Source organism: Xenopus tropicalis, chromosome 4 (assembly GCF_000004195.4).
Source record: "Xenopus tropicalis strain Nigerian chromosome 4, UCB_Xtro_10.0, whole genome shotgun sequence".
Classification (NCBI taxonomy): Eukaryota; Metazoa; Chordata; class Amphibia; order Anura; family Pipidae; genus Xenopus; species Xenopus tropicalis.
In genome coordinates, this window is record NC_030680.2 from 35,244,847 (window position 1) to 35,259,989 (window position 15,143).

Here is a 15,143-nt window from a genome sequence, read left to right on the forward strand (position 1 = left end):
ATAAGTCATTCTAAAGCTGGCCATACACACACCGATAATATCGTACGAAACCTCGTTTCGTACGATATTCGGTGCGTGTATGGCAAGTCGGCGAGTCGACCAATATCGCAGGAGGCTGCTGATATCGGTCGACTCGCCGATCGGGCCAGTTAAAATATTTTGATCGGGCTCCATAGAAGGCGCCTGACCAAAATCTGCCTTCAGCACTGAATCAGCAGAAGGAGGTAGAAATCCTATTGTTTCTACCTTCTTATCTGCCATTTCAGCCCTGAACGGTTTGTGGCTGATTGTACGATCTTTTGTGCGACCGATGGTCGCACGAAAGATTGCAAATCGCCACATGTGTGGCCACCTTAAGGTGCAAAGATCTGCCCACACAAGAAGGTAAGCATACACTTATCCGTATTTCCTTGCAGAAGCAAGCTGTGTCCATATGCACTCACTTTAACTGTTGAAAATCATCTTGCATTCTGCAACTATTGCAAACGTTTGTACCTGATTAAGGTGGGTATAATTATTCTGTAATTCTGGGAAATAATATTGCAATGTGGTTAACTACACTAATCCTCTATAGTTTGCACTTTGAATGTTTTTAGGAAGTTACCTCTTAGAGCTCCCTTGTGCCGAAGAGCTGGGCACATATGTGCATCCCTGTTCTCACAAACCAAGGTGCCCTGGTGACAGTGTAATTTGTCATTTCTGGCACACTACTTCCTTGCCACCAAAGTGCCTTCACAAACTTACATGGGATAGGAATAATCACCCAAGCTTGCAGCTGTTTCCACAGCAACTGCTATTAAACTTCTGCCTGATTGCCTGGATTTGACCATTGCTTAGATTCAGATTCTGCCACACACAGATTAAGGGTTGGACTGGGCAATTGGGACACCAGGACACAACGTTTGGCCCTGGAGCACAAGACACGCTGCCTGACCCAGAACTGGGAACCAATGAGCATAGGCTACAAGTGTGACTGCTGAGCGAGCAAGTGTAGGTACGTAATAGGGGTGAGAGGGCCTCTGTGGCTGGGGTGGTGGGCCCCTGAGGTTGTGGCCCCCAGTGGATCCAGGATACCCCAGTCCAGCTCTGCATAGATTTTTTTAAATGTGAATATGTGGTCTGCTAAAAGCATTCTACCACACGGAGTTGACCTAAGCCAAGAATTGGACATCATTGACAGGGCAAAGAGATCCCAACCGTTCACAACCGACTACAGTCCTTGCCCAAGAGGACTTCTAACTCTTTAATCTCTGACCTAGCACCAATCGTATATATATATGTTAGCATGTACATATACATGGGCCAATAAACTGCAAATAAGTCATGTTTTATTTAATAAAGTAACTATATAACATATACAACCAGCATATGAAGAACTACTAAAATATATGCCCACAAATCCCATGTGTCTTTCCCTTACAATTCAGGGGGCTCTTTATTATTATTATTATTGATCTCAGAAATCAATAACTGCAGAAGGTTCATTTTCACATTAGTGGAACAATCCTTTCCTATTACACTGAGACCATTCTGTGTTCAAGCCACGTTATAAGAACTATTTAATGGGGATCACCACCTAAAAACTGTTTTTTTGTAATTGCTGTTAAATAAAGTATTTGTTTATGCCCCAATCCCTGGGTCAGAATCCTAAAATATAGTAGCAAGAGTCATTTTTTTGTTTTCTTGATCTGTTTTTTTATTAGTTATTATTAATTAGTTGACTTTTGTTACATTGCTTCAGAAGTCAGAATGAGAAGTACAGAGAACCAACCAGACAGCTGCTTTCAAAACAATAATTGTGTGGATGGTGTGGGGCACAGCTAAACACTTTGCTGTGTAAGTGTATCTATGTGTGCTTGTGAGGGAGAGTAAGAGAAAGATTGACAGAGCTCATGGCTGTATGTATAATGACATGGTTACATTTATGAGTGGATGGCTTTGTTTTTAAGAATAGGGGTTGCCACGTGTTCACTTTTTAAACTGGACAGTTCTGGAAACACACTGGACAATATGTAGACCTGTTAGCTGTGCAGTAGTTTGCAGCTTTGTAGAAATCACGGCTTATTTACAGATATATGTAAAGTGCTAGAATGGACACAACATTGATAGGGTTGCCAGCTGGCTGATATTTTACCAGCCTTGCTGATAAAAATGACAATTGTTATTAATAGGGAACAAAGATAAAACTATAGGAAGGCCAGTTTTTTCCAGAAAAGATGGAAACCATAAACAATTGAGCATGTGTTGAAATTCCCAGAGGTACTTGCACCTATACATGATCCAAGCATTGGGGGCCTCAGGATAAAACTACACATTGGGTGAATGCATCAAATGGGTCTTCCACCTTTCTCTAGAGCAGTGCTGTCCAACTTCTGTGGCACCGAGGGCCGGAATTTTTCCGGCCTCCATGGTGGAGGGCCGATAATGGAAGCTAGTTTTGACCACTCCCCCTTTTAAAACCACACCCACTTGAAACCACACCCACGTTATCGCATGACAATAGCCATATTAATGGTGGTAGTACAGCAAAAACCTGCCATACTCTGCCTTCCCTACCCTGCTTGTGTTTGCCATACTCTGCCTTCCCTACCCTGCCTGTGTGCCACACTCTGCCTGCCCCACCCTGCCTGTGTGCGCCATACTCTGCCTTCCCTACCCTCCCTGTGTGTGCCATACTCTGCCTTCCCTACCCTGCCTGTGCGCCACACTCTGCATGCCCCACCCTGCCTGTGTGTGCCACACTCTGCCTGTCCCACCCTGCCTGTGTGTGCCACACTCTGCCTGTCCCACCCTGCCTGTGTGTGCCATACTCTGCCTACCCTGCCTGTGTGTGCCATACTCTGCCTTCCCTACCCTGCCTGTGTGTATGGCACACACAGGCAGCATAGGGCAGGCAGAGTATGGCACACACAGGCAGCCTACAGTGACACAATGCTGCCACTGCTCCTACAGTCTGCACAATAACTATATATTAAAAAACTTTTTAATTGCAGTACCAGTACCACAGTATATGTTTTTTTTTATAGTGTGCAGGGTTTATTTTTGGGTTTCTACTGCTCCTACAGTCTGAGGTGTAAACAGGTGAACAATGTGGGTGATTACAGCCTGAGCCTGAGGTGTGAATAATGCAGGGGATGAACAATGCAGGGATTAAAAGGTGTGAACAACACAGGGGATTACATTTTTAAACAATACAGGGGGTTTACAGCCTGAATCTAAAGTGTTACCCATGCAGGGGGCCAGTACTGATACCATTTAAAGCTTACACAAAGGTAAGTTATCAAAGCAGCCAGACAGGTGGGGGGCCACACAGAGGGGGGTCGCGGGCCGCCAGTTGGACAGCACTGCTCTAGATCATATGTTTCTACACTGTGGAGCACAAAGCAATTTATGTGAGAGTCTGCTCTGAAGTCCTGTAGTACTATCTGAGGGTCAGTTAGTGTGAATTTCTCATACAGAGGCACTCAGGCTTATACACAAGGGGGGCTTGTATGGACAGATGAGGATTGCGGATCACCTGCAATTCTGCACACTGCCTAGGGTTGGGGCCCAAAAGAAAACTATTTGTGGGAGTGCTGGGGCCCCAAGTTATGTTCCAAGATAGTGACATCTGGGATAAACAATTGTTGTTAGTCTTAAATACTCTTGTAACTTTAGAACGATCACTATCACAACAAGGTAAGTTCCCCCAAGCAAAAACTGAACCATAAAGGGGAAATAGAACTGAAGCCATGAATCCTGAAATCATCTTATTTAGCTCAGCTAACCTGGGTAGGAAAGAGTTTAAGTTTGTTTTTTCAGGACCAGTGTATATTAAACTACCACGTAGCACTTGTCACTGCCTGATGAACTGAAGAAGCATGACTGCTGAACTAACCTAACCAGTCTTCACTTTGCCCGTAAGCAATACACAAAACTGATGATAATTACAGTTGCAGATGTAAATATTGTTATACAAATTGCAGGACACAATTTAGTATTATTACCCTTTGTTTATATAGTGCCAAAACATTTACACTGCACAGTTATTGTGTCTAATTCACATAATTTCCTGATCCTTGATCCCAATTAATAAGAGAAGAAAGGTAAAAATATGCAAAGGCTGGTATTTTCTCCAGAAACGTGGCAACCCTAAATGGAGAATATCAGTGGCATATCTAGTGTGCACCAGTCCCACCACCACAAAAATATCTTCAGAGGCTGCTTCCTATATAGTTATAAAGTCTTCCCATCCCGCTTGCAAGTATCAGAGGGGCTGGGGAGGGAAGACTTTGCAACTATATAGGAAGCAGACTGCAGTCTGCTTTCTCTATATTTACACCACTGAGGTATATGTCAACGGCCATGCGCCCCAATTGTGCTCCTTGTAGTCTACTGTCTGTAGTCTGCCCTATTGCTGAGTATTTTGGGTGCATTTTCCATGGCAAGGGTTAGCTTTAAGCCAGGTAAACAGAGAGCAGGATAACTCCAAAATATTTAATGCATTAACAGGTCTCACACAAAGGGGCATAACTAAAAGGGAAGCTGGAGGCCATTTGGACACTGACTTAAAAGGCATGTGTACCTTGAATGTGAAACATTGAGGTTTGCTATGTTCCTTTTATTATGTTTCAATAAATATTGACTTTTTACACCTATATTCTAAATCCTGTGATTGCTGACATTACTTTTACTATACTTTGATCATACGGCTCTTGCACCCAGGTCCTGACTCTGTTAGTGGAGTGCACCATTATGTCCTCTGACTATATGATTATATACGAAAAATGTTAAACTCCCAAAGTACTTTTAGTTATGCCACTACAGACACACTAAATTCACTGCAGTGATGCACAGCACTTCATTTGCAGTTAAAAAGCTATTATTTTTTCATGGCTCAGTCAGATCAAAAATACTACACACTACTCCCAATTTCATCAGGAGGCAGAAGCCAGGTAAGCTGTCTGTGTGCTTTTCCAACGTGTAAGGAAATGAGAGGTTTATCTGTTGGATTTATTGCCCTTAATGTCTTGTATGTGTAAGGTTGCTGAGCACTGAAATGCTTTCAGTGCTCAGTGCTACCTTTCACAACAGTTTGCATAGAAACTACTTCACGTTTAGCCTTGCAGCATGGAGGGAATTCTCCAGCCAATCATTAGTACAGGACTCAGAGGGTCCCGCCCACACAGCCGAAAAACAGGAAGAGGAAGCAAAACAAGGGGACAGGGAGAAAAGCAGTACTGGAAGACAGAGGCTGCTGGAGAGATAATATCAGAATCCAGGGGGAAGCAGTGTGCAGCCGTCTGGGAGTTGCTTCCTTCAGTTTCCTGGACGTTTTGTGTGTGTGTACAAGGCATCAGCAGCCAGTGTGAGCCTGTGCAGCAGCCGGACAGCCATCTTGACAGGGAGAGAGAGCTACAGTGAGAATAGGAAGCAGGGTTCCTTCTGAACCGAGTTATTTAACCCCTACCATGCCAGTGACACTGGGATTTCTGCAACCAGCCATTTAGCTGTGAGTCTGTGTTAGGTCTATGGACTGGGGAGTCCCTATGTTGCTGGATGTTTCCACAGCACTCGGAAGTGTCTCCATGATTTACTATAGCTGCCGCCTGCTAGGGTTCCATTGAGCAAGTGGAGCAGCTGAGGCGACTTCAGGGATTAAACTGTGAGCTCATCAGCACTCCAGCAGAGTAAGTAGGGCTTCCAGCCCAGCCTTTCACACATCTGACTGCACCCAAGGGAAGCCCTTACTGCCGTCACAGTGGGACACAGGAGAGCTGCTACCTTGGGGCAAGTTGAGCAACTTACCTTAGGTGGCAGCACCCGACAAATTGCCAGGGGTGGTAAAAAGACTCCTGGTAACTTATAAAAATCGGAATTTTAGTGCAGAGATCACTATTATGCTCTCTGCACTAGTGATTCAGCCCCCATCAACTTTCTCCAACGCAAAAAAAAAACAAAACATGGGGGGGGCTGGCATCACCTTGGCCGCCCCAGGTTGGCACTGAGCCCGAGACGGCGCTGCATCTGCATCCTGTGTTTCCTCCACACTAACAGACAAAACTATTTTCCCTAGTATAGCTTTCAACACATAGCAGAATCTGTCTTTCCAGAGAGCCTGTTGTTTAGGCTGCTGGTGCCATTTGCAGCACCTTAAACTCTCGTTAAAGGGCCCCACCCCGTTAGTATGCACTATAGCCAGCTGACAAGGAGTTGGGAACTTAGGTGTGCGCACAAGGAAGTTGGTAGGTTCATATAAGTACTGTTCTCAAGGTGTTGTTATAACCTTGTCAGTAAGGTATTATGCTATCTGACCACTTCCGCCTATATCACTGTGTAACCAAAGTGTCAGTGTCTGGTTTGACCTTCTCAGTTCAGCCAATCATACCTGATGCCTGCTAGTATGGATGTCACCTTTAAATTCACCTTTAGTTTTGTGTAGACAGTGGTATTTTGAGGCAATTTACAACTAATATTCACAATTTTCAGTTCCTTTTTTAATCATTTAGCTTTTTGTTTGTTGGACTAAACACTAAAAAGGTGGCCATACATCCTTTAGACAGAATCGGAAGCTTATTTGCCCATGTATTAGCATGAACGACGGGCCAGATCTCGATCGGGCAGATTTGATTTTTCTGTTAGATCGGGGACCACATTGGCTTGTTAATGTGGTCCACGAACCTAAGGCGCCTATTCCCACTGTTTTAATTCCATTGTTTGGCTCTAGGGCCAAACAACTGAATTAGCCCGATATCACCCACCCCATAGGTGGGCATATCAGGAGAAGATCCACTCTCTTGGCAATCTCTCCCAAACACTGTAGCACAGTGCAACAAGTGAGTGTATTCACTAAACAAAAGGTGTGGTGATTGGTCATTGTACTTCCTACTTTAATATGAAGCTTTTTTTTATATAGGTATAATTTTATTAACAACAGACAGACATTTATGCCAAACATTTGCAGAATACATTAGTTTTAGTTGGTTGGCCAGTGATACAACCATACTATGTGCAAATAGAGATATGCATATCACTTTGGTTATAGTACATGTTATGTAGGTTCAGTCCAGTCCTGCTTCAATCCACGGGGTCCAAATCAGGTCAAATTTAGTCTGTGTTCCTCTCGCTTCTGAGGTAAGATTAATTAGTGGGATTGCCTGGTTTACCAGTTGTTTCCATGATTTTATGGTCAGTAGATGTGGTCCCATCCAGTGCATGGCAATATGAAGCTTTTTAATGCTTAATTTATTAAATATAATTTTGTATGCTAGAAAAAAAGAGCTACTTTCTGTATTCTTTTTAATCCAGATTCATCCTCCAAAAAAATCAATGTTCCTTCCCAAATATTTTACAATCATTGTCATCAGTCTGAAAAATGATTTCATTTTTTAGGTTCTTGTAGTCCTATATCTCATTACAGAAGTGAATAACGCAAGCATTCACAAAATCATAGGCTGTCCTTGAAGAAAAAGAAGCCAATAAACTATATATAGTTTCCCTAGGTAAATTAAACACCCTCATAAAAAGTTCCCACTGAATTTAAAAGCGCAAATGAGGCATTGGAATTAAAAAAAGCCTTAACTTCTGCCACATTTAGTAACCCGTAGCAGCCAGTAGAAGCTACCTTGCTTGCTATGGGTTACTAGACAAATATCAAACACTGTGACAGGACTGATGCTGTTACATTTTAAATGAGACATGTGGAAACAGCTTAGGTTTATCAAAATAGAAATTAGCAGTATATATGTATGTATAACTCCCTGAAATTATTCTGTTCTTTTTTAGATGGCAGATTCATCCCCTTCAGCAGTTTTCAAGTTAGAGGAATTCGATAATGAGGAACAGGGATTACCTTTGCCTTTTGTGGATCCCCCTCGTGGGGCAGGCGTTCGACAACCTGTAGCTAAGAGTTCTCCCAGCCTGCGAAGATACCCAGGTGATCTTCTGCCAAGAAAATATGTATTTCATCTTTCTTCATAAGCATTATGCCATCTGTAATATTGAAATCTGACTTGCTATAAGATAAAATATATAGGCAGGCAGTGACTTCTGGAAAGTATGTTGTAAATGTCTTAGTGATAAATAAAGGGTAATAATAACAGTGCTGCTAGCAGCCGTTTTAAACTAGTAAGTGAATTATAGCATATACTGAAATAGTTGTACCCCTGTAAACAACAAAAGCATAATTAATAATACTACCTCTATCACAGGGAAGGAGTCACGTTTACGCACTGAGTCTGCTTCAGAGTCCAGTGAGACAGACAAAGTGGGCGAGCTCCATCCTTTCCGTTCCCGTTCCCGTTCTGCTCCGTCTTCAATGATCGCTACAAAATATGGACGGGAGTTAAGAAGAATGAGTGATGAATTTGAAAAAAGCTTCACGGTAACAATTTAACTGTCACAATTATATTTATCATTTAATACTTCAGAAAGGGAGTATCTCTGTTCCTAATAGTTTTTCCAATGCAACAAAATGAGTGGTACTTTCTTTGGTTTATGGCTTCCAGCTTCCTGGATTTTTTTTTTTTTAACTTACAACTCACAAACACCTCACTTTGTGCTTTTAAAGTTGGTGGAAGAAACACTTCTGCCCCTCTCTGCTCTGTACCTGTGCACATTTACCAAAATGTAATCCTCAGTGCTCACACTGAACAAATCTTAGCCAGAAAACAGTTGTGTGTATTTTGTGGCCAAGATCCACTCTGTGTACACACTGACAGGTGGATACCACTCCTGTCTATGTGCACAGATATGAAGCAGAAAAAAAACATATTTACTTTTGCAGACAAAATGCAATGTATGCCACAGGCCCGTAGAAACACAAATATCTAGTTAATTATATTCTTAGAAACAGTGCTTGGTAATGTCCTGTGGGAGGAAGGTGTACCCATTTGGCCCAGGGTGTGGCAGATTTATATTCTCTAAAAGGGTAGAAATGCCAAGGTTCATTCTCTTTAGAATCCACCTTTAGGTGGAGTGCATGTAGCTCCAGTTAAGGCACACTCCAAAGGTGTGAGATAGACAGTGTTATCTAGAATGAGCAGTGCTGTGCTCCAACAAGGAGATTGTAGTGTTGGGGTAGTTCCTAGATGAACACACTAGACTATAGGGACTCAAGGGTGTAGGACCCAGGGATAGTGAGTAAAACCCCTTTGAGGTGCTTTATGAGATACAGGAATGATGATGGGCAGACACCTATATCAGAAATAATAACCATGTAGAACTGTGAAATGTGATGTGAGCATCTGCTATGAATAATCTGTCATGCAAAAGAACCATTTTTCTTTTGTGTTAACCTATTCTAAAATACTGTTCCAGATTAAGAACCACTGGTTCCCAAGAGAATTATAGTTCAGAACTGAGACCCTTTCTCCATTTATCTGGGAGGGCCAAGTTACAAGAGTTACATGTAGCAGTTCAGTATCCTATAGAGCAGCTAGAAAGTAGCACTCGTATGTCTTTAGCGATGTAGGTAAATAAAAACATTGTCATACTTATCATCCCACCATACTTTCAGCATTATCTAGTACAGAAAAAAAAGGATTCAACCCAAATCTTGTCCTAGTTGACGTTCAGACTGAATATACTATCCACTGCCTGGAAAAAGTGGCCAGCTGCACAATTTAGAAGGTTCTAAATACCGTATATACTCAAGTATAAGCCAACCCGAATATAAGCCGAGGTACCTAATTTTACCTAAGAAAACTGGAAAAACTTATTGACTCGAGTATAAGCCTAGGGTGGGAAATGCAGCAGCTTCTGCTAAGTTTTAAAATAAATACCAATAAAATTACATTAATTGAGGCATCAGTGGGGTATATGTTTTTCAATATTTATTTCAAAGAAAAACAGTAAACTAGCTCTGTAAGTGGAGAAGAGGGTCAACAAAAACAATATGAGTACTACCCCACGCTCATTGCACATTGGCAAACTGGCAGCAGACCCGGTCCCGGAGGAGATGTAAGGGGGAATAAGTATTGCTAGTGGGAGCCTAGACCAGGGCACTGGAGGGTCTGGTTGCAGGTGGCCTAATTTGCACACAAAGGACAGAGGGTGCTAGTCTGGAGGGACCCATGGCACCCGACTCGAGTATAAGCCGAGGGGGACTTTTTCAGCACATTTTGGGTGCTGAAAAACTAGGCTTATACTCGAGTATATACAGTAATTGTTATTTAACAAGACTGTACATATACACTTTATTGAACATTTTACTAACATTGAAGACAAACATCACTGGTGATGTTGCCCAGAGCAACCAAGAAGATTTTTGTTTTTGTTTTAACTTATAGGTAACCGTTCAAATCTAATTACTGATTGGTTGGTACGGGCAACATCACCTCTTTAAGTAAATGTTAACAATGGATACTATGTAATTTATTATTTTGCATGAGAAAAACAGTGTTTTAGAAAATAAAAAAAAACGCTTGAGTTATATATCTAGAAATAAGCACTTATAAGAAGCACTTATGCATTTGAGGGCAAATGATTATTCTTTCTGTTATTTCCACCCTTAGGGCCTTCCTCGTCCAAAGAGTGCAAGTGCAGCGGGTCAGATGACTGGGAACAGAAGCATTCGAGACTTAATCATGGGCTTGTTCTCAAGACGGAAAAGTAAAGGAAGGGATGAGTCTGGGGATGAGGAGTGATTCTGTTCTTTAATAGGAACCGCCCACTATGTGAAATGTAAGGCTAATATAATTTCTCTTTGTTACTTATCACCAAATTAATGTGGGTGGAGCAATTTTTTGTCAGGTTAAAGAACAACTCAGTCCTGTGGCAGATCTGTGTGATAGAAAGGCCGGAACTAGAGGTAGGCAGAAGTGACATGTGCCTAAGTGGCAACAGTAAGGGTGCGATGAGCACATACCTCTCTTGCTTGCAGGTTTGGGCTTTTGAGCCTGCCACACCAAAACTCCCCGCTAGCCAATGTGCTCCCTGCAGTGGGATTCAGTGCAGGAGAGCAGGCAGGCAGTCTCCAAGCTCACACTGAGGGGGATCCATGGTAATATGGGGGCGATCAAGGGCGGGGAGCTTTAGATTGTAAGCTGTAGCAAGTATTGCCATGTGATCCTTTTTTTTTTTTTTTTGAGTAACCCTTGTTTGTTAAATATTACTGTAACACCACTGATCATTATAAATTAAAGGAGAACTAAAGCCTAATGAAGTAGGGCAGAAATGTTGTACATAATGTTTTGGGCTTCTGTACCAGCCCAAGCAGCTATAGCCCTTTAGCAGGGAAGATCTGTGCCTCCAAAGTTGCCCTCAGTAGCTCCCCATCTTCTTCTCTGCTGATTCACTCCACATGCTCTGTGCTGCTGTCAGTTACTGAGCTCAGAGACCAATGTATAATATACTGTATATATAGAATATAAATGCCATAATTTAAGGCTGATATGTAATTAATACAGATAATTACTACATGGCAACTCTGAAGCCAGAGCAATTAGTTTCAGAAATAATCACCTCTATAGCATTGCCATCTATGCCATACAAATGTAATTTTCTGCTTGATAATTTGCTATGACCCCTAAGCTTAGCTTCTCAACAGCTGCACAGAGCATGTGGCACAGACCTTTCTAACAGTTTCCAGTATGGTGACCCCCTGTGATAACTTTGAAGGCCATTGGTTCTATAGAGATGATGTACCTTTATACTGGTTCAGTAAGTTCAGTATATAAAATATTGCATTTCTACTTAATATAAATAAATGATGATGGGGATAAGCCTTGGGTGCTCTCTGTTTTAGGCCTAGCACTGGTGACAGAGGGTCATGCACCTGCAGTAACTGGTTAGCTCTGATAAAAAAACACTTAAAGGTATTACCTGGCACAATGCTTGGTAAAGAAGGATGAAAAAAATGCTGAGCTGTTTAATTAGTGGAATTGGCATGATTTTCCAGACTGGCAATCTGTGGATTTTGGCAAATGCCAGAGGGGCTGCTCTAAGATGCCATAGACAGTCACTGTTTTTGGGCCTGTGTGTACTTGAAATGCCAAGGCCCATTGAGAATCTCAGTCCAGACCTGAACGATTCCTGTTTCATATGAAAGTGTCAGTATTATTTTATAATAATGTAACCAAACATAGCTATTTCATTTAGGCCCAAAATAAGAGAAACTGTATTTCTGCATATGTGATCATCTCCCTGGCTTGCTAATGGTTTATTTTCATGTATATACAGATTTGCAAAGATCACCACAGATCCACTGGACTGTGTACTCACTTGTGTTTTGGCAAATTTGAATGGAAATGCAAATTGCTGCATACAAAGATGCCAGCGGGACAAAGATGCAGGTGTTTGGGCTGCACAAACCATCAGCGAATTGTCGTGTACAAAGCTGCTGAGGAAAATAAATAGTGGGTGATTTCGGAAGACATGAGGGTGTCACCTTCATGGTGGAAAAATAAAATTTAAAAATGGATTGTTAAGTGTTAAATATGAGCCGAGAACATGAGTGCCATGCTGTGAAAATAACCTTTTTTTCTTATTTATCTACAAACAAATGAAAATGATTGTTTTACCTCTGATTATTACTACAATATCAACTTTAATGATTAAAGCAGGAAAACTCTCTAATCTGCTTTATAGACAAGGGTTTACATTCTGTTATCATTATAGTAATACTTTATATGCAATGGCTGCTCCATTTATCCTGTTTATTCAAAAACGTTTCCATACATGAAGCACTTTGGGAAATGAGATATTTTATAGTGTACTAACAACGCACAGCACAAAAAGTTTTCTGTTGTAAAATAGTAATATAGAATTTATTCATTCAATCTTAATTGGCATAGTGTTGTACTCAGGGTTTACCAATTCCAGTGATTTCCTATCCCAACTGGAGGACTGTGGGATGGATATGGCTCTTCAAGGGGTTTTATGCCCCCAGTCTGCTCAAAAGCTTCGTAGACTTCACTATGTGACATAATCAGGCCCTTGAACACAATGATGATGAGAAATAATTGGCCCACTACATGTAATAAGTTGGACTGCACTGTCCTATCTTATTGCATAGGTTTTCATACATTATCATTGTGGCAATATGCTTTTACTTTTGTTATACACATCACAATCTACCACAGCAGATAAATTGATATTGAAAAAATAGAGAAATACAGTACGGGTATGGAAACCTGATATCCAGAAAGCTCCAAACCAGGGAAAGGCTATATCTCCCTTATTTTAATCAAATAATTCAAAATTTTCAAAATGATTTTCTTTTTCTCTGTAATAATAAAACAGTACCTTTTACTTGATCCCAAGATCAAGATATAATGAATCTTAACTGGAAGTAAAAATTCTATTGGGCTCTTTTAAGTCTTAATTATTTTTTAGTAGACTTAATTAAAAAAATGAAGACCAATTGCAAACCGCTCAGAATATCACCCTCTACATCATACTAAAAGTTAATTCAAAGGTGAACAGCCCCTTTAATCCAGATTACAGAAAGACCCTTTATTTGGAGAACCCAAGTCCCAAGCAATCTTGATAACAGGTACATATTGTTATAATTAAATGGATAAAACCCATTGCCAATATCATATATTTATAAATCTGAATAATGGTTAATGTAATGGTCTGTTTGTGGGCAATACTGTCTTTTTGCAGTCTGCTGGTCACCAGCTCAGGAGCTCTAGGTAAAGCAAAATGTTTTTAAGGCACAATGACACAAGACACAATGATATATAGTTAACAATTCCTTGGCCTAGTACTGAAATTGTTGCACCATGCTTTGCTATCATTAATGATTTACACTGGGTTCTCCTATAACAGATTGTTGGTTTAAATGGGGATCCAATCCACAACTGTGCTTTCAACCCTGTTGTTGCTACATTGCAACTCTTGGCTATTACATTGTAAAAGATTGAACCAAGTTGGGAGCTGTAGTCTTGCAACATCAAGGATGGGTTTTTAAAACAATGATCAGTGTTTTTAGCAGCTCTTTTCCCTCCTGTTACAATCCTGCCTACAGGCTATACAGGTTCTTGTTCTTTCTAGCACATAATTCATAACAGCACTGTTTCCTTAGATTGTAACATTGGCAAACAAGAATTATGCAGTTGTCTACGTTTGATATCAGCAAGATGCCTCCTGTAGCGCTGGTAGCTAGGATTTTCATCAGCAGATCCTGTTGGATCTCTACCTTTGATTGGCCGCTTGCTTTGAAAAGCTTAGGGGGCAAGGGGAGAGTTCTATGACAGGTTTACCTCCTTTAAACCATTCATCAAGAGGAACGGGTAAGACATTTTTTGAAAGCATCCAAATAATGGGTTTGACAATCGCTGATAGAGTATGTGGCCACTTGGAGATAATGAAGATTATAAATTGCATATATTGCGTTATTTATGATACAGTATGCATGTATGTGCGTGTATATGTACCAGGCCCAGACTGGCAATCTATGAATTCTGGCAAATGCCAGAGAGGCTGGCGTAAGATGCCATAGACAGTCACTATTTATTGGGCTAGTGGGGGGCTGTTTGGGCTTCTGTGTACTTGAAATGCCAGGGCCTATTTTGAAACCCAGTCCAGGATTGTATACATCATGTATACCTTCATTTGCTATCCAAATAAATGCATTTGTTTCCATAACCCTGTTACTAGCTCAGAGTTTTTGTTGTGTAGCCAGAATCATGTGCATACATTCAATGTCACAATTCTTTTTTTTTTAGCTACTTATGTTTTAGTTATACAGTTCTTTTAAAGGGACAGTATACACTTGTGTTTAACAGGGGCCCGATAAATACGTCATTCAAAGAAAATGTGTGCTGCCTATTTTTTTCTTAATAAAAAATGACCTAGGTTGAAGGCGTTGTACTGAACCACACATAGCAGCGCAATCTACAAATGGTTTCATTTTACAATTCATTTCAACAACTAGGAACTTCAAAGCAATTGTGGTAAGAAATGAGAGACCTTAAGTTGGAATTTTCTTTCTATTATAACTGCTGCATGACAAACTCCTTCCCCCATATATAATAAATGGAAATACAAAGTCTTCCCAAGTGCAGTAACCCATAGAAACCAATGAGGTGCATGCTCTTAAACAGGAGACCGGTGAATGCTACGTGATTGGGTAATATAATATAAATATAGGTAATAAGAATGAGTAATGAGCCTGAGACAGGGGCATACATGAGGGGGAGGAACATAAGAATAGACCC

The 15,143-nt window shown here is 41.0% G+C and overlaps 1 protein-coding gene across 1 annotated transcript; it reads left to right on the top strand.

The window, feature by feature from the left end:
• The first annotated feature begins 5,164 nt into the window (after window positions 1-5,164).
• On the top strand, window positions 5,165-14,736 carry bad (BCL2 associated agonist of cell death). The gene is made up of 5 exons (XM_031900644.1): window positions 5,165-5,669; window positions 7,765-7,915; window positions 8,190-8,362; window positions 10,494-10,662; window positions 12,160-14,736. Exons 2-4 carry the CDS (start codon window positions 7,765-7,767, stop codon window positions 10,623-10,625), a joined length of 456 nt encoding a protein of 151 aa, XP_031756504.1. The 5' UTR covers window positions 5,165-5,669; the 3' UTR covers window positions 10,626-10,662; window positions 12,160-14,736.
• Window positions 14,737-15,143: the final 407 nt, after the last annotated feature.

What these genes read in the sequence shown, in the direction of transcription:
- bad (XM_031900644.1), top strand. Translation starts at nt 7,765, where the DNA reads ATGGCAGATTCATCCCCTTCAGCAGTTTTCAAGTTAGAGGAATTCGAT. An exon ending in CAGCCTGCGAAGATACCCAG is followed by an intron (nt 7,916 to 8,189) that starts GTGATCTTCTGC and finishes CCTCTATCACAG; the next exon opens with GGAAGGAGTCACGTTTACGC. An exon ending in AATTTGAAAAAAGCTTCACG is followed by an intron (nt 8,363 to 10,493) that starts GTAACAATTTAA and finishes TTCCACCCTTAG; the next exon opens with GGCCTTCCTCGTCCAAAGAG.